This window comes from Vidua chalybeata, chromosome 4, assembly GCF_026979565.1.
Source record: "Vidua chalybeata isolate OUT-0048 chromosome 4, bVidCha1 merged haplotype, whole genome shotgun sequence".
NCBI classification, from domain to species: Eukaryota; Metazoa; Chordata; class Aves; order Passeriformes; family Viduidae; genus Vidua; species Vidua chalybeata.
The window spans coordinates 71,943,218-71,967,780 of record NC_071533.1 but is presented as its reverse complement, the minus strand read 5'-3'; the positions used below and the strand labels follow the sequence as shown (position 1 = coordinate 71,967,780).

At 51.7% G+C, this 24,563-nt stretch overlaps 1 protein-coding gene across 2 annotated transcripts in view; it reads left to right on the top strand.

The window, feature by feature from the left end:
• Window positions 1-24,563, top strand: part of EXOC6B (exocyst complex component 6B) — a 332,472-nt gene that overhangs the window by 232,458 nt on the left and 75,451 nt on the right. For both annotated transcript variants that reach the window (XM_053941959.1, XM_053941958.1), the window contains 2 exons: window positions 1,848-1,989; window positions 14,046-14,119. In XM_053941959.1, the coding sequence (XP_053797934.1) occupies window positions 1,848-1,989; window positions 14,046-14,119 (216 nt within the window). The remainder of the gene's footprint in view (window positions 1-1,847; window positions 1,990-14,045; window positions 14,120-24,563) is intronic.

The window sequence follows — 24,563 nt, the reverse complement described above, 5'->3', positions numbered from 1 at the left end:
GCGGGGTTTTAAATAACCCAGCGTGTCAGAAAAGCACAAACAAATGATGGAAAGCAAAGAAAAAACCCCAGAGCTCTGCTAAACTTTATGGTTGCCATGCTTCATCTTCATTTTGGTGCAGGTGTTTGTTGGGAGGTGAGTGATGGACGCTCCGGAGCCTGGGAGCGGCGGCGAGCTGGAGATGGAGCACCCTGCCCTGCAACGCACGGCTCGGCTCCTTTTTTAAATAAAAAACCCATTTTCCCCTCCTGCTGAAGATGGATGTGGCCTGAAGATCCAAACCAACTTTGCAGAGCTGGGAGAAAACCCTTCCCAGCGCAGGCATCAAACATCGCCGTGCCGCGACAACGAAACCGGCGGTGCCGAGCTGGAAAGGCGGCGTAAGCGCCGTGTTTAATCCCAGTTTAAACACGGCTTGTAAAGCGCGTCTAAGAGTCGGTGAGAGCTCCTAAGCCACGCCTTGGTGTCAGGAAAGCGTGTTAAGAGTCTTTTGTGAGTGTTTGAGAAGATAATCTCCTGCTGGAGCTGTTTCCAGGGCAGCACCACGATCCAAAAGCTCCCTCGTGGCGTTGCACACGCAGGCATCGGGATCGTTCCCTGTGGTGTCAGCCTGAGGGTTTGGGCAAAATCCCGCTCTTGTCCCAAAGGATTGCCCCATTTTTTAGGGGTTTAGTTCCTGTTGCAGACCCACCTGGGAGTGGGAGGGAATATCCAAGGTCAGGTTGGATGGGGCTTGGAGCATCCTGGGACAGTGGGAGGTGTCCCTGGCCATGGAATGAGGTGGGCTTTAGGGTTCCTTCCCACCCAAACATTCCATAATTCCCTGATAATTAATGGGATGTTGTCTCGCCCGCTTTAGGATGCGACGAGAGCACTTTGAGCTCTGAGCACCCCAGAGCTCTCCTGGACTGGAGCTCCTCCAGCTGCACCCAACAAGGCCTAACCCTTCCCTCAGCCACGGGCACTTCCAGAGGGGATTCCCTTGGGAGATGGTGGTTGTGACCTTGAGCGCTGTGGGAAGATCCCATCACAGATGGGACACGCTGAGGAGGCTGGGCTGGGCTGGAGAAGTTTTCTGGTGAATTTAACTGAGGAGTTTGGGCTGGTCTAGAGAAGTTCTGTGCTGGTGGCTTTAACTGAGGGGGCTGGGCTGGTCTAGAGGAGTTCTCTGGTGGCTTTACCAAGGAGGCCTGGCTGGGCTGGAGAAGTCCTCTGGTGGATTTAATTGAGGAGTTTTGACTGAGCTGGAGAAGTTCTCTGGTGGCTTTAACTGAGGAAGTTTGGCTGAGCTGGAGAAGTTCTGAGGTGGCTTTAGTGAGAAGGTTTGGCTGCTCTGGAGGAGTTCTCTGGTGGCTTTAACTGAGGAAGTTTGGCTGAGCTGGAGAAGTTCTGAGGTGGCTTTAGTGAGAAGGTTTGGCTGCTCTGGAGGAGTTCTCTGGTGGCTTTACTAAGGAAGTTTGGCTGAGCTGGAGAAGTTCTCTGGTGGCTTTAACTGGGGAGGTTTGACTGAGCTGGAGAAGTTCTCTGGTGGCTTTGCTGAGGTGGTTTGGGCTGAGCTGGAGGAGTTCTCTGGTGGCTTTAACTGAGGAGGTTTGGCTGCTCTGGAGGAGTTCTCTGGTGGCTTTAACTGAGGAGGTTTGGCTGCTCTGGAGGAATTCTCTGGTGGCTTTAACTGGGGAGGTTTGACTGAGCTGGAGAAGTTCTCTGGTGGCTTTAACTGAGGAGGTTTGGCTGCTCTGGAGGAGTTCTCTGGTGGCTTTCCTGGGGGGGCTGGGCTGCTCTGCAGCAGTTCTGTGCTGGTGGCTTTCTGTGCCGGTGTCCCTGACGCGTGTCCGTGTGTCCCGCAGGGGAAGGTGGCCCAGACCGCCTGCATGTCGGCCTGCAAGCACCTCTCGACGTCGCTGCTGCAGCTGCTGCTGGAGGCCGAGGTGAGGCAGCTGACGCTGGAAGCCCTGCACCAGTTCAACCTGGACGTGGAGGAGTGCGAACGTAAGAGCCCAAACCACCCCTGTCCTTGTCCTTGTCCTGTCCTTGTCCTTGTCCTGTCCTTGTCCTTGTCCTGTCCTTGTCCTTGTCTTACCCTTGTCCTTGTCCTTGTCCTTGTCCTTGTCCTTGCCCTTGTCCTTGCCCTTGTCCTGTCCTTGTCCTTGTCCTGTCCTTGTCCTTGTCTTACCCTTGTCCTTGTCCTTGTCCTTGCCCTTGTCCTTGTCCTTGTCCTGTCCTTGTCCTTGTCCTTGTCCTTGTCCTTGCCCTTGTCCTTGTCCTTGTCCTGTCCTTGTCCTTGTCTTGTCCTTGTCCTTGTCCTTGTCCTTGTCCTTGTCTTGTCCTTGTCCTTGTCCTTGTCCTTGTCCTGTCCTTGTCCTTGTCTTGTCCTTGTCCTTGTCCTTGTCCTTGTCCTTGCCCTTGTCCTTGTCCTTGTCCTTGTCTTGTCCTTGTCCTTGTCCTGTCCTTGTCCTTGTCCTTGTCCTTGTCCTGTCCTTGTCCTTGTCCTTGTCTTGTCCTTGTCCTGTCCTTGTCCTTGTCTTGTCCTTGTCCTTGTCCTTGCCCTTGTCCTTGCCCTTGTCCTTGTCCTTGTCCTTGTCCTTGCCCTTGTCCTTGCCCTTGTCCTTGTCCTTGTCCTTGTCCTTGTCCTTGTCCTTGTCCTTGGCTTGGTCACGGATCCAGGGGGATTCCTGCTCTGCCTCAGGCTCAGGGTTTTGTGAAGATTTAAATTGAGGTGACCCACACCTAAAATGGGACTTTGGCCCATGAGTTTTAAGGGTGCTGGATCAGCTCTGTTTATAAAATGAGTTATTTATTGACCGGACGGGAGAAAAGGAAGTAAAGGTTTTAATCAAAGTTACTACAGGGTATAAACCAAAAAGAATTATTAGTGCACTGCATGAAATTATGTGTGACATTAAGGTATTTATATTTATATTTATATTTATATTTATATTTATATTTATATTTATATTTATATTTATACTTATACTGGCAAAAGGAATGGGATAGGTTAGGAATCAAAAGGAATAGGGTAGATCAGGAATCAAATGGAAGAGGGTAGATTAGGAATTAAATGGAATAAGGCAGATTAGGAATCAAATGGAATAGGGTAGATTTGGAATTAAATGGAATAAGGCAGATTAGGAATTAAATGGAATAGGGCAGATTAGGAATCAAATGGAACCTCCCACCAAAATGACCATGGTGTACACAGAGTCCTTTCCCTCAGCCTCCAGAGGAGTAACCCCAAAGCAGCGTCCCCAGTTTGGAGTAAAACCCTACAGTGCTGCTGTGCCCCTTGGTGTTTGGGGTCCCAGGTCAGGGGTGTGGCAATGCCAAGGTCTGGGGGTGGTGGGTGCTCACAGAGCTCACCCAGAGCATCTTCAGCACACAGGATTCCAAGAGATCCAAGTTTTGCTCCTCCTTTTCCTCTTCAATGCTGCCTTGATGCTCTCCAGACCGTCCCTGCTTTTTTGGGATGGAGCATTTTAAAACCAGGAGGGATTGGAGTGCATGAATCAAAAATCAGTTTATTTATGACTCTTTCTGAGGAGCTGGGGCTGCCCCATCCCTGGAAGTGTCCAAGGCAGGGCTGGATGGGGCTTGGAGCATCTGAAGGAGTTGATGTTCTTCACCAGTTCTGATCCTCTCCCGGCCTCTGCCCTTTGTCCTCTCTGCAGGGAATTTTGTCCTTGAAGTGACCTCTGTGCCAGGTCAGAGTGATGGAGAGGAGGAGTCCTGTGACAAAGGGACAGCGGCTCCTCAGGGGGGGAACATCGTGGTGCCACCCCCAGGGCTCTGCTCCCAAACCTGCTCCTTTCGGGTCTTCAGGCGCCCACCTGAGTTAGGGCTGGAATTCTCTGGGTGCCCTCAAGTTGCTGCTTGTCCTGCTCAGTGAAAGGGTTAAAAACCAGAGCCCAAAGCAGACAAAATGCTCTTTTTAATCCTGGTTTTGGAATTAAAGTAAGGCAGAGCTTTACACCCCTGCACAGGATCCTCTTCCCTCTGAGGGAGATGGGTTTGCTGGGATTCATCCCGGGATGGATTTGTTGGATTCATCCTGGGATGGATTCGTGATCGTGGTGGTTGAGAACCCGGAGCTTGATAGGGCTCCTAAAGAACCCAGGTGATCTTTGATTTTAGGGGATTCTAGGGATTTTTTTCCCCCCAAATATCCACATTTTGGCTTTCCTGCTTGAGGTGGAGATCAGGATGTCTCGTGTTATCACAGAATCCTGGAATTCTTTGGGTGGGAATGGACCTTAAAGCCCATCCAGAGACACTTCCCACTATCCCAGGGTGCTCCAAGCCCCATCCAGGCTGGCCTTGGACACTTCCAGGGATCCAGGGGAGTGACTCAGTGACACCAGCTGTTGGTTTCATCATCCCCTGGCACTTCCCATTACCAAGACAAGTTCTTCCACCCTTTATCCAACATTTTCAGATTCCCCCATCTACGCTGAGATTAAATTTACGGCTGGCAACAATCCCCCAGTAGGAATTTTGCTGTTTCCAACACGGGTTTTCCCATTTTTTTTAACACCCACTTGCCATTTTCCAGCCCTCAGCTGACCAGCCTGGGAGAAGGATCCCAATTCAATTATTCCCACCCGGATCCTGCAGCTGCACCATAACTCACAAAGCAATGACTGATTTTCCTCCCGGTGCTGCCTCCATCCCCGAATTCCTGACTCTCATTTGTGTCCCCTCAGCACCTCGGGAGCAGCTGTGCTCCCATGGGTGTCAGCTGAGGGATGGGCGCCAGAGCTGGCAATAATGGGAAGCGTTTGTCATCCCTGAAAATTCCCTGGTTTTTTTGGCTGCAAACACTCCAAACCCGGCAGTTTTCCGCCCCATCCGTAACGTGGATCACGGAGCAGCAGCTCTTCCCCAAAAGCTGCTGCCAAGGGAGATGGATGGGATTTCACAGCAGGTTGGAAAGCACAATTCCTTAAATTCCAGGTGTTTGGGGAGCACTCAGACATCCCGGAGCAGGTGACAGGGTCAGGGACCTGTCCCCAGCCCCGCCCCGCGGTGCCACCGGAGCAGGGAATGGAGATGGATGCTGGAGCTGCATCCTCTCCATCCATCACTGTCAGCCCTGAACAGACAAAATCCTTCTCCTTTCCAGCAGCAAAACCGTGCCACTCACCCCCACGGGTCCGTCTGGTGCCTCTGCTGCGCCTGGAAATCGCTTTAATTTGGTTCTTTTGGAGCAGAAATCCATCAAGGTTTGAATTTTGGGATGAGCCAGTTCCAAGAGGGAAGTGGTGTACTCAGAAAATAAGTTTCAGTTTGCAAGGCTGGGGTTTATTCTTGGGTTTTTTGGTGATTTTTTTAATCTTTTTTTGTACCTGAAAGCGCAGGTGTGAACCTCAGCATCCTCACAGTACCAGTTCGTGCCTCTGCCTCCGTCCTCTTCCTCCCCCCAAAATCCCAAACCTTGCCCATTCCAGCAGTTTTATCTTGCACTTATACATTAAAACAGGATTTTCTGTCTGTTTGGAGCACTTCCAGTGAGTGCCATGATGAGGGAATGGGGCTGCAGAGTTTTGATGCTGGAATCTATTAAGGTTTTGTTTGTGAATGCTGAAAAAATAATCTGCTTGAAAGAGAGGTGAGACGAATTAAGGAAATTTTTTATTGTATATTAGGCATAGTTTTAAGGTGGTGAAGGTAATTTTCTCTGTGTTAGAAGCAGATCCAATATGCATTAGAAGGAAAGCTGTTTATAAACACAATTGACAGCAGGAGAGGTGAAAAATGTGGGGGTTTAGACTTACAACAAGACACTGCTAAATTAATTCTCCTGATTTTTGGGTTCGGAAAATATTTCCTGATTCATAACCAGTTTGCTGCCCCTCAGCATAAAAAGGGGAGAGACTGCTGGACCAGGGAGGTGCAAGTCCAGGTGGCCAAGGGGGATTCTCAGGTGAGAGCCCACCTGCAGAGCTGCTCCAGGGCTGGAGCCAGGCTGGGAGAGCTGGGAATGTTCCCCTGGAGAAGGGAAAAATCCAGGGAATGCTCAGAGTCCCTGGAGGGGCTCCAGGAGAGCTGGAGAGGGACTGGGGACAAGGGACAGAGGGACAGGAGGCAGGGAATGGCTCCCACTGGGAAAGGGGAGATTGGGCTGGGATCTTGGCAAGGAATTGCTGGCTGGGAGGGTGGGGAGGAGCTGGGCTGGAATTCCCAGAGCAGCTGTGGCTGCCCCTGGATCCCTGGCAGTGCCCAAGGCCAGGTTGGACATTGGGGCTTGGATTCACCTGGGACAGTGGGAGGTGTCCCTGCCCATGGATGGGGTGGGATGAAGATGCTCTTCATGGTTCCTTGGATTCGGGGATTTTGGGATTCTGTGGTGCTTGGCAGAAAGATGAGGTTGTGATGGGACCCCTCACCTGCTCTTTAAATCTCCCCCTTCCTTAAATCTGTGGGGTTTTTTTTTTTTTTTTGGTGTGTTCAAAGCACAGAAAATGCAGTTTATTCATTTTCTCTCACCCCCTTTTAATCCTGGACTAAGGCACAGCTTAAATGAACTGCCTAGAAAGACTCAGTGGGACACATCTCATTATGTTTCAGTTTAGGAGACACTTCTGGGTTAAAAAGAAGAAAAAAAAAAAAAAAAAACAACCCTGGAGAGGGGAAAAAAAAAACCCCAAAGATTTTTGGGAACCTGTAAATTCCCTTTTTTCAGAAAAGATAATTAATTTTTTTCAGAGGGTTTCTTGTCTCCCAGAATGCGTCCATAATCCAAGATTTAACAATGCAATGGGATTTTTGAACTCCTCCATGCCCCACTCTGCTCTTTTCTAACTGATAAATCCATATAAAAATACATAATTTGATAAATACATAATTTTTCCATCTCCCCTCTACCTCAGACGTAGTGGGAATCGAATGGAACAACCCAGATTTGGAGATGACAGATGGAAAATCCCAAAGAAACGGGGCTGTTCTCGCTCCTAGGAAGTGTTTCCCATCTCCATAACGGGTTCCAGCAGTGGTTGAGGGGTTTTTACAATCCTTGGGTCATAAAATGAGCAATTCCATAATCTCCAAACCCTTTTAAGTGCTGCTTTATGGGAAATGAAAATCGCCCTAGAAGTTTATATTTCAAATTCCGTTACACGCCCTATTTTTAGTCGGCCCCCCCTCCCGGGGATCAGCCAGGCACACACCCAGATGTCTCTGCTGGGTTGAGGAATTCTCCATCCCAACAGATTGTCCCAAAATGTGCCCACATGGATCCCGGCACGGCCCTTCCACACCTCCTCCCTGACTGCCTTATCGGGCTTGTGGGAATTTCTCATGTGGAAATCCTGGGATTTGGGGGAAGTGCCGGGGTTTGTCCATGATGCTGGAGCCATCCTCTCCCTTGGCATGATCCCAAGGACTCCCAGGTGTTCTTCCAACCTGTGATCCGTCAGCTGCTGGAGTTAGGGTATCCTTAATTGGTGTCAGTCCTGCTGCAATGCACCAGGAAAAAACCTGGATTTGGGGGAAAAAATGGGAATGCTGTAGTGGAGAGATGGGAAGGTTTAAGCAGAACGGATCAGGAGAGGAATGTCCACCCCACAGGTGCTGATCTCTCGATGTGCCACAACTCCTGGGGTCAGATTTGGGCACCTCCCAACAAGAGAGACCCTGAGGGAGCTGGAGAGTGCCCAGGGCAGGGAACGGAGCTGGGAAGGGGCTGGAGAATTCCTGAGGGAGCTGGGAAGGGGCTGGAGAGTTCCTGAGGGAGCTGGGAAGGGGCTGGAGAATTCCTGAGGGAGCTGGGAAGGGAATGGAGAATTCCTGAGGGAGCTGGGAAGGGGCTGGAGAGTTCCTGAGGGAGCTGGGAAGGGGCTGGAGAATTCCTGAGGGAGCTGGGAAGGGGCTGGAGAATTCCTGAGGGAGCTGGGAAGGGGCTGGAGAATTCCTGAGGGAGCTGGGAAGGGGCTGGAGAATTCCTGAGGGAGCTGGGAAGGGGCTCAGCCTGGAGCAAAGGAGGCTCAGGGGGGACCTTGTGGCTCTGCACAGCTCCTGCCAGGAGGGGACAGCCGGGGGGTCGGGCTGGGAACAGGGAACAGGGACAGGACACAGGGAATGCTTCCCACTGCCAGAGGGCAGGGATGGATGGGATATTTGGAAGGAATTCCTGGCTTGGAGGGTGGGGAGGCTCTGGCACAGGTTGCCCAGAGAAGCTGTTGCCCAGAGAGCCCCTGGATCCCTGGCAGGCAAAGCTGGACCCCCAGCCTGGCCTTGGACACTTCCAGGGGTGGAAATTCCACAGCCTCTTGAGCTGATGGTGGGATGGGCACGGTTCACATTTGCTGGTGTCGGTGTTTAATGATCTGAGAACTTCACATCTGCCAGGACACATCCACTGCACACCTTGGGTTCGGGTCTGGGAACCCGTGGAGATCCGTGACCCGGCTCTAATGGGTTGAGCCAGTCCTATGGATTCTGTTCCAAATTTCTTGGCACACATCTCCAGCATCCTTCTGAAGAGCTTGAAAAACATCTCGTGGTCAGCCCCTGAGGAGTCCCTCCCCGGGGCTGTGGGTGCTCCTCAGCCCTGCCAGTGTCCCATGACGGGGACCACTCCTTTCTCTGCAGTGACAGCACTCCAGGCCCATCTTTGTTCCATCAGAGGAACGTTTGATGGGGAGGGAGGGAAGTTTTTTCTTTAATCTGACCCAGTTCAGAGTGTTTTGGGTAACTCCTCCCTCTTCCCACAGCTCTCTGAAACTCCCCAGATGGGAATGAGCTCTGAGAGTTCGGGCTGTAATGGGGAACAGCTTCAGAGCGGGGCTGTGTGGGAATGGTGTGGGAGAAGGAGGAGAAGCTCAGTATGGAAAAGGGGTGAAGGAGAAGCTCAATGTGGGAATTGGGATCTTCTCCCTGTTCCTCTTGTCTCGATTCCTCCCCAACATTTCTCATTTTTTCCCACCTGTGAGCTTCTCCAGAGTCCACGCATGGATTTGTCCTTCAGCCTCGGAGTCCTCAAGGTGTCACACTGTTCCTGGGGATACAGAACAGGAGGTCCCATCACTTGGCTTCTCCAGGATGGCCTTCCAAGGCTTTGTCCAAGGAGGTCCCATCAGTTGGCTTTCCTTGGACGGCCTTCCAAGGCTTTGTCCAAGGAGGTCCCATCACTTGGCTTCTCCAGGATGGCCTTCCAAGGCTTTATCCAAGGAGGTCCCATCACTTGGCTTTTCCAGGATGGCCTTCCAAGGCTTTGTCCAAGGAGGTCCCATCACTTGGCTTCTCCAGGATGGCCTTCCAAGGCTTTGTCCAAGGAGGTCCCATCACTTGGCTTCTCCAGGATGGCCTTCCAAGGCTTTGTCCAAGGAGGTCCCATCAGTTGGCTTTCCTTGGACGGCCTTCCAAGGCTTTAACCAAGGAAGATGACTTCAAGATCTCCATCCTTCCTTGATGAATCCTGAGATGATCGATTACCCAGATGTTATCTGTGGCCATGAGCAGATAGGTCCACGTTCCCTTCCCTGGGACCAGCTTCAGCCTCCATCCCTGAGGTGCCATCACAAATCCCGTGTAGGTCAGAGGAAATCTTTCCCTCAAATGATGTTTTTGAGGGATGAAGTCACCGGCTGGGTCCATTTTTACCGCTCAATCCACGCGAGGCCCTGTCCCCGCGTGCGCAGCCGCGCCAGGGGCACAGGGAGATCCCCCCGTTGGCTGTAATTAATTAATTTACAGTGGATGTCTCTTTTCTGCCGTGCCTTTGAACTCTTTATTCTTTGTCCATTGTAAAGGGCTTAACGGTTCCTGTTCCTTGATTCTTTCATCAGTGAAATGTTTTGGAAGAGAGGTTGGAGTCCCCCTGTGACCTGCCCTGGGTGGCCCAAGCCTGTAGACCTTGCAAAGACATTACTTTTTTGGCCTGAACACAAACCCCTCAAACCTTTAGCCTGGCTAAATGCTTTGTACAAACAGCCGCATACTGATCCGCTCTATTCTCCGGTGATTTTCTGCTCAAGGGGCTGCTCTGTAGGTTGCTTGCTATGTTTGCCACTTGCCTTGGTCGTGGAGACAGTACAATAAACGAATCCGACAGTACTGAGGCCAACACTGCGCTCGGTTGTTCCGAGGAAATTATCCTGAAATCTGCTTGAAGAGATTAAACCCAAGAAGAACTGGCTGTGTCTCTCCTCTAAAGCTCCGCTCTCGTCTTTGTTTCTCCTTTTTTGCTCCGAGACTTTGTTCATTCCTCCTTCAGAATGGGTTGGTGGCATTGGTATGGAGAGTGTGACCTGCGATTGCAGGAGGTGCAGCTCCTTCTCCAGCAGCCCAGGGGAAGCATTGCATTCATTCCTCTGCAGCTTTCCCGAGCGTCTGGGCCGAATTCCTGTTCTCGTTTTTTCTGGGATATGAAAAATATCAGCTCTTACATCATTTCTTCTTGGACACAGAGAATATCAGCTCTTACATCATTTCTTCTTGGACACAGAGAATATCAGCTCCCACATTATTTCTTCTTGGACACAGAGAATATCAGCTCCCACATTATTTCTTCTGGAACACAAAGAATATCAGCTCCTATATAATTTCTTCTGGGACACAGAGAGTATCAGCTTGGATGTCAATCACAGAATCCCAGAACTGTAAGATTTGGGTTGCAAAGGACCTTAAAGACCATCTCATTCCAGCCATGGGTCGGGTCACCTTCCTCTAGAAGGTTCCAGAGCATTGTTAATTCAGTATTTTGGTGAAAATTGCAGCTTAAATCAGTGTTGGCTCCATGTGCAACCATCCTAAATTTTAAAGGGCAGGGTCACTCCATACCTCTCCCAGCCTTCTTCCTGTAGGTTCCTTAGGAATCACTGATTGGTTTGGGATGGAGAAGACCTTAAAAGCCATCCAGTCTGGGGTGGAAAATGCCTTAAAAGCCATTCAGTTCCAACCTTTCCATGGACAGGGAACTGTGGGAAGGGACAGTGGGCAGAGACAGCTAAAGGTGAGCTGCTAAGGAGCAGCCATGTCCTGGGATGAAATCTCTCTTGGGATGAAATCTCTCTTGGGATGAAATCTGTCTTGAGATGAAATCTCTTTTGGGATGAAGTCTGTCTTGGGATAAAATCTGTTTTGGGATGAAATCTGCCTTGGGATGAAATCTGGCTTGGAATGGAATCTGTCTTGGGTTTCTCACAAGCAGCCGACAGCGGTGATAAATCCACCAGCCTTGTGAGAACATTCACAATCACAGGCATTTTCTCATGAGGATTTGAAGTTCATGCTTTGGGGAAGATCTTAAATTTCCCAACTCCGTGTGTGCTCCTAAATAGATGCTGAACAGCTGTGAGGCCCTTGATCCAAAATAGAAACTCGCTTTCCTCGCAGTCCTTCCAGGCTTTATTTTCCAGGATTTCTCTTGTGTAATCAGGAGCATGAGGTGACCCCATCCTTGGAGGGTAGGACATCATGGTTGGGTTCCTCAACCCAGGGGCATCTCCGACCCTGAGCCACCCAGAGGAGTTCCACCTCTTGAGAAGGTGCTCAAGCCCCATTTCTCACTTCTAAACATTTTTAGTTTCTCAGGTATTGTGCTTTTCCAAGTGGTTTTAGGATTGATGTGGCTTTCGGGATAATTGTTCCAGATGGGACAGTGGGGTGTAGAGGGAATGCATAAAGATGATTTATCCCTTGCAGATCAGAGTCAGAGGGTTTGTGTTGATCCTCCCTCCCTGCTGGCTCAGGCAAGCTGCAGTCAAATTTTATAGCAAACCTACATTAAAATGCCTTTGCAGTTAGGATTAATTAAAACAGTTTTTGAGGGACACATGTGAAGTCACTTTGGGCTCTTTGCTCACGGAATATTGCGGGATTGGTCAGTGGAATTGGCTGGAGCTGAGCGACTCTGATCTCAAGGAATCATGGAATGATTTGGGATGGAGAGGCCTTCAAGATCATCCAGTCCCATGGGCAGGGACACCTTCCACTGTCTCAGAGTGCTCCAAGTCCCCATGTCCAACCTAGCCAGGGATCCAGGGATTGCCTCGATTCCTTCCTAACATTTCTCACTTTTTCCCACCTGTGAGCTTCTCCAGAGCTCCAGACAGCCACAGCTTCTCTGGGCACCCTGTGCCAGGGCCTGCCCACCCTCCCAGGGAAGGGGAAGAACTTCCTCCTGCTCATCCCTGTCCAGTCCCATCCTGTGCAAAATTCCAAAGGCACGACCATGGATGGTTCCCGCTGACTTTGGTTTGTGCTTTTTCTGTCCAAAATCTAAATATGAACAGTCACGTCCATAATTTCTGTTTTTATTTGTTTACTGCTCCTTTTGACTCATAACTTCAGATAAAAGCAATGATTTCCCAGCCGTGTTTGCTCTTGTCCTGCAGCGGTTGTCACTTGAGTGATCACTGCAAAGATGAGCGATGGTTTCAATCTCAAAGCTCTTCTGGCATCTGAGACTATTAAAAAGCAGAGCCTGAGAAGTGTCCCCTGTGCCCCTGGAGGTGCCTGTGTCTGGCTTGAAGGATGTTCTCCATCCCAAGGTTTTAATGGAAGGTGGAGCAAGGGAGCTGATTAATAACCCTGCCTTGCTTCCCCGAAATGAGGCGGTTGAGGGACAGGACTGAGTCCTGGTGTTTCACTCATTAATCTCTTCTTGTCAGAGCCAAGGGGCTGCGCCGTGATTGGGCTGCTCCAGGGAAGCTTTGGAAAGGGGAGTGTGATGATTTATGTTCCTGATTTTGTGGCTTTGGCTTGGAAATAGGAAAACTTTTGGGAGGACAAGTGTTCGAGGCAAAGACCACCTGATTGTCCATTGGTGCCTCTGATTGGTCATGGAGACAAAAGGCAAAATCCTCCTTCCATATTGCCCAGCCATCCCTAATCCTCATCTTTGTGGAGCTTTAGGAGCTGTTGGAGGGTTCCTGTAGGGTGAAAACCGGGATAGATGGGCGATAATGGGTTGTGTAACTGAAAAATCGGTGTTTGGTGTATGTTTTCCATCCTTTCTCCCTTTTTCCCGTCACACCCGGCTTCATCCCAAGAAAACATTTCATTCCTCCAGCACCTCCAGTGCCTGCAGGAACTCCGCCCCAGGCAGATGCTCCCCCTCGAGCCTTTGGTGGCGTTGAGCTGTGGCCTCACAACCCAGGTCCCCTCAGCGCCGAGAGGTTGTGAGGAGAGCGGAGATGAAGCTGTAACTGCAGAGGGTGAAAATGAAGTGAAGTTGGGCAGAACCAACCTCAAAAGACGCCCCGGGATGCGTGCAGGCGTCGGCTTCGTGAGCATTCCCAAGGAAAAGCTGCTAAATGCCGTGGAAGAACCGAGGTCCTCTAACATGGATCCATTCAAGCCGCTCCAGCGGTTTTAGGTTCGGTTTAAAGAATGGATTAGGAGAAAAATGAACAACCAAAGTATGAAATTTTGGCCAGATTAGGCTGGAAGGAGATAAATGTGGCCTTGGAAATATTCTGTTCGCTTTAGAAGCCAACGTTATTCAGTTGTCAGATGTCTTCATCCACCAGAAATAAAAATGCCACCCAACGGCCGCGGTTCTCCGCGTTTGGGCTGACCAAGAGGCGCCATCACCAGATCATGCAAATAATCTGCTGCCTGATAATTAATGACGCGGCCGGGCATATTTTTTTGATGAATGCTCATGGAGCCTGGTGACAGGCGTGAAATTAGAAAATTCCTTCAGCGCCCTAAAATATAAATAGCTTTCGGAACTGAAAAGAGTTTCACAGCTGAAGATTTTATTGTGTTGAGAGGAAAAACTTTTCCACCCCCATCCCCCCCTTTCTTCTGGGCGAGTTGTTTGTCCGTTCACAAAACAAATACTCTGAAGCCCAGTGCGGCTCATGGGAATAAATTTCAGGTCGAATTAGTACAGTTTCCTTGCTGTCAGGACGGTGGAATTAATGGTGTTTTGATGACACGAATTTTGAAGGGCGAACAAAGACGCTGAAGGGAGGGAGACATGACTCCTTAGAAGCGCGGTCCTCCTCTCCCCCAGCCTCTCTTGTCTTCCCTGTCATCCGTCTGCCAATCTCCCTGTCCATGGTTAGTTAAAGGCGCTTTTTATCCTCTTTTCTTTCCCACAGAGTTTGCCAGATCCGGCCCAGTGCCTGGGTTCCAAGGGGACACGCTGCAGTTGGCCTTCATCGACTTGAGACAAGTAAGTCTTTGTGTTTTTGTTTTTTGTTTTGCTTTTAAGATGTGTGACTGAAGACCATCAGGTCTTAAGGGAAGGGAGAGGAGGGGAAACGGCGTCAGTGATTTACGCCAGAGACCTATATTTCCCCCCTCCTCCTCCTCTCGTCGCTCGAAGCCACCTCCTTACCGAGCGCTCCTGGAGATGGTGGAGGTGAAAAGGGCTGGTGGAAGGGGGCGAGGAAGAAAGCCAGGCCTGACCCTGGCCAACGGGGCCATTGTGCTGCCCTTGGCTTCTGCGGCCGCGGCGCGGAGGGACCGCGGCGACTCCGCGGCCGGTGCCGAGCAGGTGCTGGGAACAGAGAGAGCAGTGATGCAGAGCCCGCCCGCCTCGGGGACCTTTGTTCCCAGAGAATGCCCACGGAGGCGTTTGCGAGGGCGGAGGAATTTGCATTCCCCTGCGTCCGTGCCCGTTTGTGTCCCTCGCTGTGTCCCTCTCTGTGTCCCTCTGCGGCTCGGCCACCCCCCCCCCCCGCCCCGGTCCCCTCTTCCACAGATGCTCCCCGGCCAGGAATGACAAAGTGGCTCTTGGGGAAGATGGTTGGGGAAGGCTCCACCCATCAGTGGCCACCTCTGGAGGGGGCCCCGTTGGAGCCAAGTTGACCATAGCAGGTACTGAGGCCTTTGTGGGGCTTGGCAGCCAATTTTGGGAAAAGAGCCATTCTGGGGAGTCATTTGTTTGGGGAGAAATGGGCATTATTGATACACTAGGCCGGGGGGAAAAGTGAGGTGGTCCTGTCATCTCTTGGCACTGAAGATGGATGGGTTGGAGAGAAAGTCTGAATGAAGTAAGACTCAATGACTGATGCTTCTCTCCTATTAAAACAATCTTTTTTTGTCTGTTAAACCCCCCTGGCTTTGTCCCTGCTGCCATCATGATGCAGTGCCTCTTGTTCGCGGGGTTGACGTAGTTTGCATTCTGAAAACTTTCGGGTGCCGAGGGTATTTCTTAAATCTGCATAATCCCTTGTATCGATGATCTTGCCCCTGCCTCTGATTCGTGCTGGAGCTGCTTTCAACCCGCCAGGGTTTGAGAACTCCTCAGAATCCAATTGATGTGCGGGGAGCCATCTGTCATCCCATGACACTTCTGTTAACTTTAATAACATCAGGACGCCGCTTTTCGGGCCCGGGCCCGCCAGGAACTGCCAAATCTGTTTGCAAAACGGTCCCAGCAGCTCCATGGGAGAGGTGTGCGTTATCACCAGGCTGTGTTGACACTTTTATCTTCATTAGCTCCTTGGCGCTTTATTGACTGCGGCGCTCGACGCGCCCGCGGCCTCCTGGCTGTGAGGAAATGTGGAGGCCCTGGGCCTCTTCCAAGCACCAGGCCGGGAATGAGGGGGTTTTGGAGAGGGAACCTGGGGCTCTTGGAAGAGTGAAACGCCTGAAAATGGCTCGGTGAGGCCGAGCCAGTGAAACATTCGTGTGGTTCGCGAGCGCAAAACGCAGCCAAAGGGACCCAGCTTGGGTGAGGAGGAGGAGCAGGAGCCTCCTCAGTCCTTCCTCCTCTGTCCAATGGGTATCCTTGGACATGGGGGTTTCATCTTTGTTCCAAGAGGTGCTCCCAAGTTTTTTTCTTGCATTTAAAAGCAGCAGCACCTCTGAATCTCAAGGCCAGGTTGGACAAGGATTGGAGGACCTTGGGACAGTGGGAGGTGCCCCTGCCCATGGCAGGGGGTGGGACTGGATGGGCTTTGAGATCCCTTCCCACCCAAACCTTTCCAGGATTCTGTGAATATGCAAGGAGAAAGGGGAGATGCAGCTGCCAGGTGAGGATGGGCAGTCCTGGATCTCCTGGGTAGTGGATGATGACTGTTGAGGGGAAAATCAAGGTGTTGTAGAGAAAGTGGAGAAGAGCTGACCCATCCCTGACTTACCCAGTAAAAAATGATAAAAGATGAGGCAGTTCCCCCTCCCTGCTCCTGTCGATGACCTGATCTGGTGGCGTGTTGGAATGTGTCACCAGAGCCCATCCAAGCAAGGCTCTGGTGCCTGCTCTGTGGCCACCAGGCCTCCAACGCTCCCAGCACTTCTTGTTGGCCTGCAGCTCCAGCTGGGAGCAGGGAGAGGTGGGAAGGTCATGGATGGAGCGCTTTGATTGTTCTTCAAGTTGTCTTTAATTTTTTCCTGTTGGACTTGGCATTCTTTCTCTTTTAAGCCATGAAATTAAACTGAAGCAGAGTAGATTAAGTGGGATATTGGGAAGGAATTCCTCTCTGTGAGGGTGGGGAGGGACTGGGATGGAGCCCAAGGTCTCCCAGAGCAGCTGGGTCCCTGGAGGTGTCCGAGGCCAGGTTGGACATAGAGGCTGGGATAGTGTAAGATGTCCCTGTCCATGGCTGGAGCTGAAATGAGATGAGATTTAAGGTCCCTTCCAACTCAAACCATTCCACGATTCTGTGGAATGTCACCACAATGTTGATTTAAATTGAATGACCCAGGGAGGAAAACTGACTGGGCAAGAATTCACCAAAGTAGGGAAATTAAAGAGATTTCCCTTCCCAATGTATTTCAGTAGGAGCTGTTGCAGAACATTTGTAAATCCCAGAAAATTTTCACTGTAATAGGGGATGATTAAGGGAATGACCGAAATTTATAAAATATGAAGTGATAGGAAAATGTGGTGACTTGGTTTGTGCCTTGGTGCAGATCCTTGTAATGGGAAATAAACCCTCAAAAGTTGTCACTGTTTAAAGGCATCAGAGCTTGTCCTTGTTCAGAGCAGCAGACTCAAGTTTTGGACATCACAATCCTGGTTTTCCCCTCGTGCCCAAGGAAATCAGGAGCAATTCCATCCCTGACTGGAAAAGAGGAAGAGTTGAGCCCAGAGAATCAAAATCACTGTTTGGAGCAGGCAGAAATGTAAAATGGGGCTTGATTTCCTATTCTGGGACATTTCTAAATCCATAAATACACTTAATGAAGTCATAAAGGAAACCAGCTCCCATCTCAAGTCCTTCTGCAGGAGTGAGACTCAAATATTTAAGGTTTTACAAGGAAGGAATATTTGCTTTTCCCCCCTTCCAGTTTAAATGTTACTCTTACACACTCAGTGCTGTATTTTAGAAATCTGGAAAAAAAAAAAAAAAAATTTAGTCCCATGAATAACCTTGCTGAAATTCGAAATAATCAGCTCCTCTGGATCTTCACCAAACACCCCTGAATGCCCAAACACCACTGGAGATCTCCAGGTGCTCTCAGGTCATTCTCAAGCCCACGTGTGGAATCATCCCCTGCTAAGTGTTTTAATTTTTGGTTTTCATGGGTTTGTTGTGAGGACGTTGGTGCAAGAGGAGGGTTTTGTGCTGGTCTCTGAGGTCCCTGCAGTCCCCGGCCGCGCCGATCTCTCCTAGAAGCCAGATCAGCGCTCGTGGCCGCCTTCCAAGGAAAATCTGTCTCCAGCACTTGAGGAATTCCTCTCTGGGCTCCAGGGAGGGAATGTGATGAGAGCTCCCTCCTCCCAGCCTCTCCTCCTGTCCAGTGAGTTGTAAATCCCGAGTGCTGAGCTTCCTCTGCAGGTGCCAGCCTGAGCTCTGAGGGAAGTTTGGACCAAGGCAGGTGGGAACCCACCTGGACTGAGACACCTGGATGTCCAAGGGGTGGGGACAGGGAGGTCCCACTCTTCTCCCCCAGCATTGTTCTGCTTTGCTTTATGCAGACTTGGTGGGTTTGAGCTTCAGCATCAGCTCCTCAAACCCCATCAGTGGGGTTAAGACAGGCAAGGTCAGGCTTAGGTGGGATCTTGGCAAGGAATTCCTGGCTGGGAGGGTGAGGAGGGGCTGGGCTGGAATTCCCAGATTTGCTGTGGCTGCCCCTGGATCCCTGGCAGTGCCCAAGGCCAGGCTGGACATTGGGATTTGGAGCACCCTGGGATAGTGAGAGGTGTCCCTTTAAGGTCCCATCCAACATAACCCATTCCATGACTCTGCTTTTCCCATGGGAAGTGCTTTGTTTGTGTGTTTTCCCTGTGTTGGGATCCAGCTGTGGTTATTGTGGGATCCTGTTGGACCCCGGCCAGCTGGGAATGGGAAGTCTCCCTCCAATGTGTTCATTTTTCTCTTATTAGCCCTGATAGAGACACTTAATGAAAGAATGATCCCCTCGGGAGCACAATTCCATTCCATCCCTGCTCTGTGATGGAGTCACGGAATGGTTTGGGAGGGAAGAGACCTTAAATCCCATCCCATTCCACCCCTGCCATGACAGGGACACCTCCCACTATCCCAGGGTGCTCCAAGCCCCAGTGTCCAACCTGGCCTGGGACGCTTCCAGGGATATCCCTAACTTCTCCCAGGTTTCCTCTCTCTCCTGTGCAGTCACCAGATGTTCCCATTTTCTCCAGCCCGACACCTTTTTATCTAAAAATAAGAACCAAATAGAGGAGCAAAGCTGCTGCGTGAGCTCATCCCCGAGCCTCACATTCCAGAAGCCTGGATTCCTGGGCTCCGTGCCTGGTTTCAAGGAACCACCTGCTCCCTTGGAGGGAGCAGCCAGTGTGAGGTCACTCCGGGAGCTCCAGTTGTGCTGGAATGGTGGGCTTCCAGCCTGGCTTCTTATCAGATATCAGCTGATAAATCAGGTGTTGGGAACTCCCTCTGGCTGGGTTGTTGGCTGCTCTGAGGGCACTGGGAGGCCTGGAATTGTGTCCTTGTGTCAGGCACTGGAACAGCTCCCCAGGGAATGGGCGCATTCCCGAGGCTGCCGGAGCTCCGGGAGCGTTGGGACGATGCTCTCAGGGGTGCCCAGGGTGGGATTTTGGGGTGTCCCAGCTGTTGGACTCAATTTTGGTGGATCTCAGGACCTCCCATGAGATGTATCCTTGTCTCCTGCTGCTTCCATGTGCTCCAGGGCTTCCATCCCCAGGTGGTGGCTGAGGGAAAGCCCTTGGGAATTTGGGATGAAGGTCCCCTGGGTGTGACACTGGTGGCCCTGGCCACCTCTCGGCTCTGTCACCATTTTGGTGGTGGGAAGGTGGAGCCAGTCCCTCCAATCACTCCATGGCAGCGTCCAGGATGCCCTGAAGGTTCATTCCCACCAGGCAGGGAGCTCTGGGTGGTTTTTTTTTAACCCGTGTCTGTACCTTACAGCTCAGTGTGGCTCCCCAGCCCTGCGAGGTCAGGAGATGTCTGGGGAGCAGAGCGAAAACAAGACTTTGGGTGAGCCCAGAGCCATCCTGCTCAGCAAACTGGTTTGGCTGATCCTTCCCAGCTGGGTTTGCTGGGAGATGGAGCAGGAGCTGAGAACCACACGGAGGGGATGATCAATTAACCGAACTCTCCCGCCGAGGTGTCTCCTGCCGCATGTCCCTGCTTGTGTCTCCGGGGTTTCTGCTGGGAGAGCAGCTCCCACGGCTTTGTTGCCACGTTAGTCACTGGATGCGGGAGGGCAGGGATGAAAAGGTGACTCACGAGGGGTTTTCGGCTCGTTTCAGGCGCTGTTTTTCATCTCCAAATTGTTCCCTTGGCTCCAGCCCCCCTCCCCCACTGCCTTGCCCGGCCTCAGCCTCAGAGCTCGAGTTCTGAGCTGAACTCTGAACTCCTGTTCTTGGAATTCTCTCGCTCTGCTCCGGCCGAAGAGGGGTCTGAGCGCTGGGTTTTGTCCAGGGAAGCTGTGGGAGTGTCCCAGGCCAGGCTGGACACTGGGGCTTGGATCCCCCCGAGGCACTGGGAGGTGTCCCTGCCCATCCCAGAGGGTTGGAACTGGATGATCTCCATGGTCTCCAACCCAGCCCGTTCCAGGATTTTGAGAAGCCAGGTTGTACTTTTGGGTTTCTGCTCACCTTCAGTGTTTAGGGCTCTTTGCAGGGGAGGTTTTTCACCACGGAAAGACAACATTTGCATTTTCCATCTTTTTTACTTTATAATCAGCACAGAATCACTCAGGTTGGGAAGCACCTCCAAGATCATCAACCAACCATCAACCTCTCCCATTCTCCCTGTTCTCCTGCATCCCTCACTCCTGTGGGTCCTGTCCTTGCTTAACAACCCTTGAATTCTTCCACCACTTTTTCTGTGGCCTCTGCCACGTCGTCCTGTCCGACCCGGTGATCCAAAGCCCTTTTCCAGCTCTGCATCCCTGCCCGCAGCTCCCAAACGTGCCAAGGGAAATGCTGAATTCCAGAACTCCGTTAATCTTTCCTGGCAGACACCTGGAGCACTCAGGAAACAGAGGTGTGAAGACACAGGTTCCAGTGTCAGCCCTAATTCCTCATTTCCCAGCAAGGAGAGGTTGGAGCTGCTTGGATCATCACCCTTAAATCCAGGATTTTGCTGTTCAGATCCTATCTCCAGGCTCTTAATTACTTCAGTGGCTCCTCTCCAAGTTCCTCACACCGACTGATATCTCCTGGATGGTTTATCCAGCGGGATTAATCACCTTCATTAAGGTGGTGCCCACAGGCCATCGAAAGGTGCCCGTTTTTCTGCTTCTTGTGCAAACACGAAGCCCTGAAGAGTCTGAGGAGATAATGGAGAGCAGCAAGGGCAGGTGCCTGACTTCCAGCTGAGCTAATTACTGCTAATTAAAGGATATTTTGTTTCCTAACACCCCTGAGTGTGATGGAGGCTTCTCTAGGCATCCATAACCACATCAGCTTCCCAGAAGTCGTTGCTGTTATTCTTCTTAATATTAATATTATCGCCTCCATCCTCTGTCCCACCTCTCTACTTCCAGAAACCCAAATTATCCTGGGTTTTCTAAATGCCAGCTTGCCTGGGGAAGCCAAAGCTGCAGTTAATTCCTGGTGGACCTCAGGGGTGGCTGAGTGTCCTCTCCAAGGTCATCGGCAGGGCGAAGTCAATCATTTCGTTAGCACAAAGACACCACCTCAACACTGGATTTCTCTCTCCAGAAATGCCTGGATTCGTGTTCTCAGTCCATAATTGGAATTAATTTACCTTTGAAAATCTGTGATGCTGCAGATTTATTGAGTTAAAGGGCTGGACAAGCCTTTCCAGGAAGAAATCTTCCCCAATACCCAACCTGAACCTCCTGTGGCACAACTTGAGGCCGTTTCCTCTTTTCCTGTTGCTTTGCCACTTGGGAGAAGGGACCGTTCCCTGTTAAAGTACTGTCTCCATCCATCCCTCTTCCACCCCATGGCTCCCTAAAAACACTTGGGAGAGGTGAAGAAACAGAAAGAAGATGGAGGGAGACCAAAATTATCGAGCCCAAACATGCAGGTGTTCAATGAGGGGCCCTTTCTTGGCTGTATTTCCTGCTCCCAATACCACCTGATCCTTGTGCCTCGGTGTTCACCTGTGACCCCCAGGCAGTGACACCAAAATGAGGCGTTTTCCCTGGAAAACCAACTGGATCTGGGTCAAAACCTCTCCCAGGGCAGCTGGGAGACATCTAAGAAGCAGCAAGAGATATTAGGGAACTCTTTTGGGACCTCCTGAAGTTCAGGCTGAGCTCCGACCCACAGCCCCGCTCTTCCGGGTGTCCCACACCTCTGGGGCTGCTCACCCTTCCCGGAATTCCCATTGGGAACGCTGCTCCATGTCGGAGGCCCATCAGAGATGAGCTGTAAATCCATTTTTCCTGCCCCCAGCGTGGATCCACGTGCTCAGCCATGGGTTGTTGGGCAGGCACTGCCCGGGGAGCCGGCAGGGATCCCTCGGGCTGCGGCCAGCCCGGCGCTCCAGGAAGAACATTCCAGAGCCTTGGCCAAACCACTCTGTTTCTTCTTTGTCAGGCTCAGGGCACTGTTTTTTCTTTTTTTTTTCTTTTTTTTTTTTTTTTTTTTTTTCCAGTGCCCAAATCCCAACAGTGTTGGAGAAGGGCGCATGGAGTGGTTTATTTGTTTTTAAATCAGTGTTAACTGCCTGACTCACAGAGGGAAGGATCCTCCAAAGTTTGGGCTGGAAATCCAAGCCGCCTCTCGCTGTGCTCTGCGGAAAAGGGATGGGAAGAGGGCAGGAAACACAAAAGCAGGAGCTCAGAGCAGATTTGGAGCCTTAACTCTGATTTTTCCTGCCTTGGCGGGTTTAAACTGGTCTTAGTGTTGCTTTTGTGGTTCAATCCCATTAAAATCACACGGATCCCTCTCCCCTTCGGCTGCTCAGGCGCCGGGGCCATCACTCTCCATCCAGGAGGGATGCAGTGGCATGGGGAGGACTTAAAAGTGCCTGGATGCTCCCTGGAGCCTCCAAACAAAAAAAAAAAAAAAAACCCGGAGTGCAAACATGTCCTGTTAGCACTTCAGGGCGGCGGGGAGCGCTGCCGGGGTTTCTGGGCGCTGGGAATTGCGGAGCCTGTCGACACTCGGCCCTCTGGAACAATAAAAGCAAACAAACAATCAAATCCTCTGTCACCGGGAGCCTTCCAGGCAAAGGGAATAAAGGGAGGAAATGAGGAGCGAGGAGCGGGGTTTGGGACCTCGTGGCTGGGTGTTGAATTCCTCGGGATGCCGTGGGGGCAGGGCACGGGGCGGGCGCGGGTGTCGGGGCGGGGGGGTGGTGAGGTGGGAGAGACCTTTCCCACATTAATCACGGAATCAGGGAATGGTTTGGGTTGGAAGGGACCCCAAGGATCCTCTCATTCCCTGCCATGGGTAGGGACACCTTCCACCATCCCAGGGCGCTCCAGCCTGGCCTTGGACGCTTCCAGGGGTGAGGAGTGACTCCAGCCTGCTCTGGTGGAATTTTATGGCAAAACAAAGAGCCACTCCCAGGGACTCCATGGAGAACCTCATCCCAAGGGACCTTGCAGTGGGCCAGGAACGTGTTTCCATTGGGTTTTATTCCTCCAAGACTCAGCTGCAGCCTCTGGCTCCTCCTGAACACCCTCTGGCTGCCCCTGGCGCACCCGCCCTGGAGCGGGGCCGTGCTGTGGGAGCCGGGATCTCCTTCCCGAGATTCCTTCCCCGTGACTGCAGTCTCTCATCCAGCTGGGAAAACAGACACCGGCGGGAGTTGCAGGGCCCGCATTCCCTCTATCCCGCGGATTGGGGCGGGACTGACGGGAGCAGAGGGGACCAGAGGTGGGTGCCCTTCACCTCCACACCCCCAGCTGGGAAACCAAACCCGCCCCGGGGGATCCGGGAGCTGCCGCTCCTGGGGGATGAGGAGGAGCTGTCCATAAAGGAGCTTTTATGGAGCTGCCTTTCATTCATCCAACCTTCACCTGGTGCCGTGTGAGGTTCCCCGCCCGCCGGGAGCTCCTGTTGCTGCCGGGTTTCCCTGGAATGGGATCCCCCAGCCGGATCCTGGTGGGTGGTCGGGGAAGTTGTGCGGAGCTCTCGTGCCTTTGAAGCCGTGGGGAAACTTTATCCCAGTGCATCTCTGTCATTCTTCTTTCTCCTTGTGACCTCTCGAGGGCAGCTGGATCATTTCAGAGCAGGGAAACTTTAGCTCCTGGAAAAGCTTGGGGTGTTCTGCCAGCCAAGGAGTCAACTTCCTGGGATAACTCCATGGGATGAGGGACGGGACCGCTGGGGCTCTTCCCCATCAAGGTGACTTCGACTGCGAGGCCTTGGGCCCCCGTGTCCCTCAGGAATGAGGGATTAATTCCCTCCCAGACACGCAATCCCAGAGCAATCTGTTCTTGGAGTCTCCCATTGATTTTTTTCCCCTTGGATTTGAGGAGTACAAACACTGAGCGGCGTTTGCGGAGCGCTGGACACGTGGATTAGGAGGGAAATCGATGAGATAAGGTCAGTGAGGAAGGGCAGGGGAGGAGAGGGAGATCAAGCTCTTCGTGCCTCAAGGGGTGGAGAGAAACCATGGGAATGACGATGCGAGAGTCCCATCGGAGAGCAGACCACTTGGAATAGGTTCAGAATTGGGATTAAGGTGATTTTAATGTTGTATTCCAGCCCAGAATTCCTGGGTCACTCGAGGTGAAGGTGCTGCGCATCCCACCCTTCCCAGATGTCATTTCATTGATGGGTTGACAGCAAGGTGGCACTGTATAGCCAGGAACATCGCGCCGGGATCGATTCCAACCTTCCCGTTGGATTCACGGAATCACAGGATGGTTTTTCAATTAATTAGCTCCCCGCCATCCCGGGATAAAAATGGTCATTTCCATTCCTGGAGGTTCTGCCGATTCCAGGGCGTGTGGGCTTGGATTAGCTGCCGTTAAATGCATAAATGGGTTATTTTTAGGCTGGGTCTGCTAGGAGAGTTTCGAGGTCGATCTGGTGAGAGTTGGAAGTTCTGTGCTCTGGCTCTAAATCCATTCCAGGGTTTAAGCACAGATTTCCTGTAGGACTCCTATAGGAGAAAGGGTTGTCAAGCATTGGAACAAAACTCCCAAGGGCGAAGTCCCCATCCCTTGGGGGGGGGATTTCAAAGCCCTGCAGATGTGGCACCTGGGGACACGATCCATGGTGGCCTGGGCTGTGCTGGGGAGGAGTTGGACTCGATCTTGGAGGGCTCTTCCAGCCCAGATGATCCCGTGGT